Below are 3,253 nucleotides of genomic sequence, written 5' to 3'. Positions count from 1 at the left end.
GTGGCGTTTATTTGTATTTAGATTTTCTAAAAATAAGAGATACTAATATATTTTTTCCTTGCATTTTAGTGACATATTTGAAATGATAAATGCTGCTAATTGACTTTAAGAGATAGCTTTATAATCCGATGCAAATCAGCCCAAACTTCTATCAAGATTTAGAACATCATCATCCCCTAGAAAGCTTCCTCATGCCCCTTTCACAGGAATTTTAATTTTTCCCAGATAAGTTTGAATTTGCTTATCATGTACCATTATTTTAGCCTATGTATATAATTTTGAATCTTGATTTTGTAATTTTCGTACTGTGTATATCATCCAGATTAATGCTATTCAGTTATGTTTTTTATGAGCACAAGAGAAGCTGTTGATTAAAGAAGTAGAAATAGTCAAAGTTAATAAGTTTAGGATATATGACTAGAAATTTTCCTTCGATTGGCACTGAATCATTAGTTATTACTCAACGCTGCTATCCTTTGCAATAGCCAAGTAGATAGCACAGGAGACCTCTCGAGAGATTACATTTATTTAATGGAACAATTAATTACCAAAGTACTCTGATACTATGGCTATTCTTTAGGCATTTTAGTGTATATCTGAATGCTTGGATTCAAACACTTTTCATGTGTCCTAATTATTGATAACTTTGTATATTTTGTAGAATCATAAAATATCAGACTTGGAAAGAAACTAACACATTATCTGGCCCATTGCTCTAGCAGAAGTTTCAAATATTAATTTCAAACATCAGAATAAGTGATCTCATTATTCCTTCCTGCACTTCTCCAGAATAAGACTTGAGCTCTTTATAAAGAAGCTCATTTCAGTGAATCAGAATGGTGGATACTGTATTATGCAGTTTTATCCTCACTATCACATGTCACATAGAGCTGAAGTGCATACAGGGTAAAAACTAGATATTATTATTTATGCCTAAGAAGTAGGTGCTGAAATTTGAATAAGAAAACATTCTTTTTCTTTTTTCCTTTTACAGTGTTTTTATTTATCCATGCAGATATGCAATTATCATAATTTAAAGCACTTGTTTTGTAATTAATTAGACTATAAGAAAAAACTGTACAGAAAGTTTGTACCATAAAATTACATCCCTAAGTGATGAGGGTCCTCAGTACCAGAAAGAGAAAGCAACTCAAAAGGGTCACTGCCCAGCAACCTCTCAGAACTCAGGGGAGCAGAACACCATCAGCTATTTGTGAAAATGAAGAGATTCTGTAAAAATATCTTTCAAATACTCCCTACTACAAAAAGGAATGCCTATTAAAACGCCACAGTTTATTCTGTACAAAACATCCCTTCTACCCCCTCAAAAGCTTTTTCTTTTTTCTTTAAGATAAAGAAAAGGCCATATCCCTAAGATACACTCTGTGAAAACTATTTCAGTACAAGATCCAATGTTTTCCTGTCTTTATTTACTGTCCTTACTGAAGTTACCTGCATGTTTCAGAGCAATTTTCTAAACTTCACTGTTGACTAGCCTGTTCCAAAGTAGAATTCTTCAGCAATACACAATGCAAAAGACACACGCTAAAACAGTCCTCACAGACATACTCTGAAATAGGTGCCTTTGAAATATAAATGTAACAACTTTGCAGACCATTATTTTTCCCTAATGACTAAACTCTAAGTAAAATTTTAAAATGGAAGTTTTTAAACCAATGATGTGTGCGGCCCATTCTCATGACACAGTCACTTAAACTTCTCATTCAGTATGGGAAAATTTTATTTCTTCCCTTTGTCTTGCAGAATAATTTAGGTTCCCATCTTGGGCACAATTCACCAAATAGAGTAAGACCACAGATAAAAGTGACAAAGAAACACAGGCAATGAAGAAAACTTCTAAAAACAAATATCCCCGAGTATCCAATATCATGCCAGCAATGATGGAAACGATCGCCAACCCAAGGTTCTGAATGGACTGCATGAAGCCATATGCAGTTCCCAGTTGATGCTCAGGAACTACAAATGCCACCATTGGCCACAATGCACAGGCAAGTAATGAATAAGAGAGTCCCAGGAGACACATAGCAATCCAAGGGTTCCAGAGCGTAAAGGCCAGCATCATGTGGGATGCAAGGGTGGCTGCCACTGCACACAGGACCCAAATAATGTTCTTTCCTGTTTTATCCACCAGGAGCCCAAATACTGGGGACATGGGAGCTGATATGACATACACAACACTGTTAATCACACTTGCTGCCTCAGAAGAAAATCCAAATTTCTCTATAAAGAAAACTTTCCCAAGTCCAATGAAAGGGAACATGGCAACGTAATAGCAGACGCAGATGATAAATATGAGCCACAGGGGTAAGGAGAAGTCCTTCACATCAGTTAACTTAATAACTTCACCTGTTTTTCCTTTTTCTTTATCAAGGATTCTTTCTGCTCTCTGATCCAAGTAAGCAAGGACCAAGGCACAAATTAGTGAAAGAATACATGTTATACCCCCAATTAGAAGTGTGACCCCCAGGGTTGTGTGACCAGCAGAACCCAACAAAGCTTCAACCTTAGAGTACAGCCATCCCATGAGGTTCATGTTCACTGTACTCCCAATTCTAGCCATGCTAAGTTGGAGTCCAAACACCAAGTTTAATTCTTTGCCTTTAAACCAACTCACAGCATATGTATTCTGGGCAACTGCTAAGGACTCCCCACCAATCCCAAACACAAACCTTCCAAATTCCATCAGCCAAAAAGCATTAAATATTCCACCCAGAGCAAAAACCACCTGTCCAATGCAAACAAAGCATCTAAAAATAATGGTGCCCCATCGTATTCCAAATACTCGGTCTATCAGAAAGCCACCAAAGAAACACACCACCACATTGGGCCAAGAATACCAGGCATACAGCAGCATGAATTTCGTGGTATTCACCTGCATATCCCCTTTAATCTGAGTCTGAAGGGCAGCAGGATTATCATAGCAAAAATAGCTGCCGAAGCCTAGGAAGCACATCAGTAACAGCACCAGAAGCAGGTGCGCCAGGCGGCTGGGGTCGCAGAGGGCCGACAGCGCGCCGGGCGCCCCTCCGCCCGCCTAGTCGGGGCCGCCCGCCAGCAGCGCCCGCGCTTCCTCCTCCTCCTTGCCCCTGGGGCCTGCGGGACACCGACAAGCGAGGGCCACGGCAACGCCGGGAGGAAGCCAGAAAATATTCTTAAAAGGAAGACTATCTATACTCATTGCATGACCTAATGGCTTCTTAGAAGCGTGCTGTTGCAGGTTAGTGCCATTATC

At 39.3% G+C, this 3,253-nt stretch overlaps 1 protein-coding gene across 1 annotated transcript; it reads right to left on the bottom strand.

Moving 5' to 3' along the window:
- Positions 1 to 1,411: 1,411 nt before the first annotated feature.
- Positions 1,412 to 3,020, bottom strand: LOC131419784 (major facilitator superfamily domain-containing protein 1-like). Its single transcript, XM_058565316.1, has one exon. It carries the CDS (start codon positions 2,972 to 2,974, stop codon positions 1,721 to 1,723), a length of 1,254 nt encoding a protein of 417 aa, XP_058421299.1. The 5' UTR covers positions 2,975 to 3,020; the 3' UTR covers positions 1,412 to 1,720.
- Between the last annotated feature and the right edge of the window lie 233 nt (positions 3,021 to 3,253).

This window comes from Diceros bicornis, chromosome 22 (genome assembly GCF_020826845.1).
Source record: "Diceros bicornis minor isolate mBicDic1 chromosome 22, mDicBic1.mat.cur, whole genome shotgun sequence".
Classification (NCBI taxonomy): Eukaryota; Metazoa; Chordata; class Mammalia; order Perissodactyla; family Rhinocerotidae; genus Diceros; species Diceros bicornis.
Note: the sequence above shows the minus strand (reverse complement) of the source record. Positions and strands in the feature narration are given on the sequence as shown.

Coding starts and splice junctions, on each gene's coding strand:
- LOC131419784 (XM_058565316.1), bottom strand. CDS start 2,974: ATGTGCTTCCTAGGCTTCGGCAGCTATTTTTGCTATGATAATCCTGCT.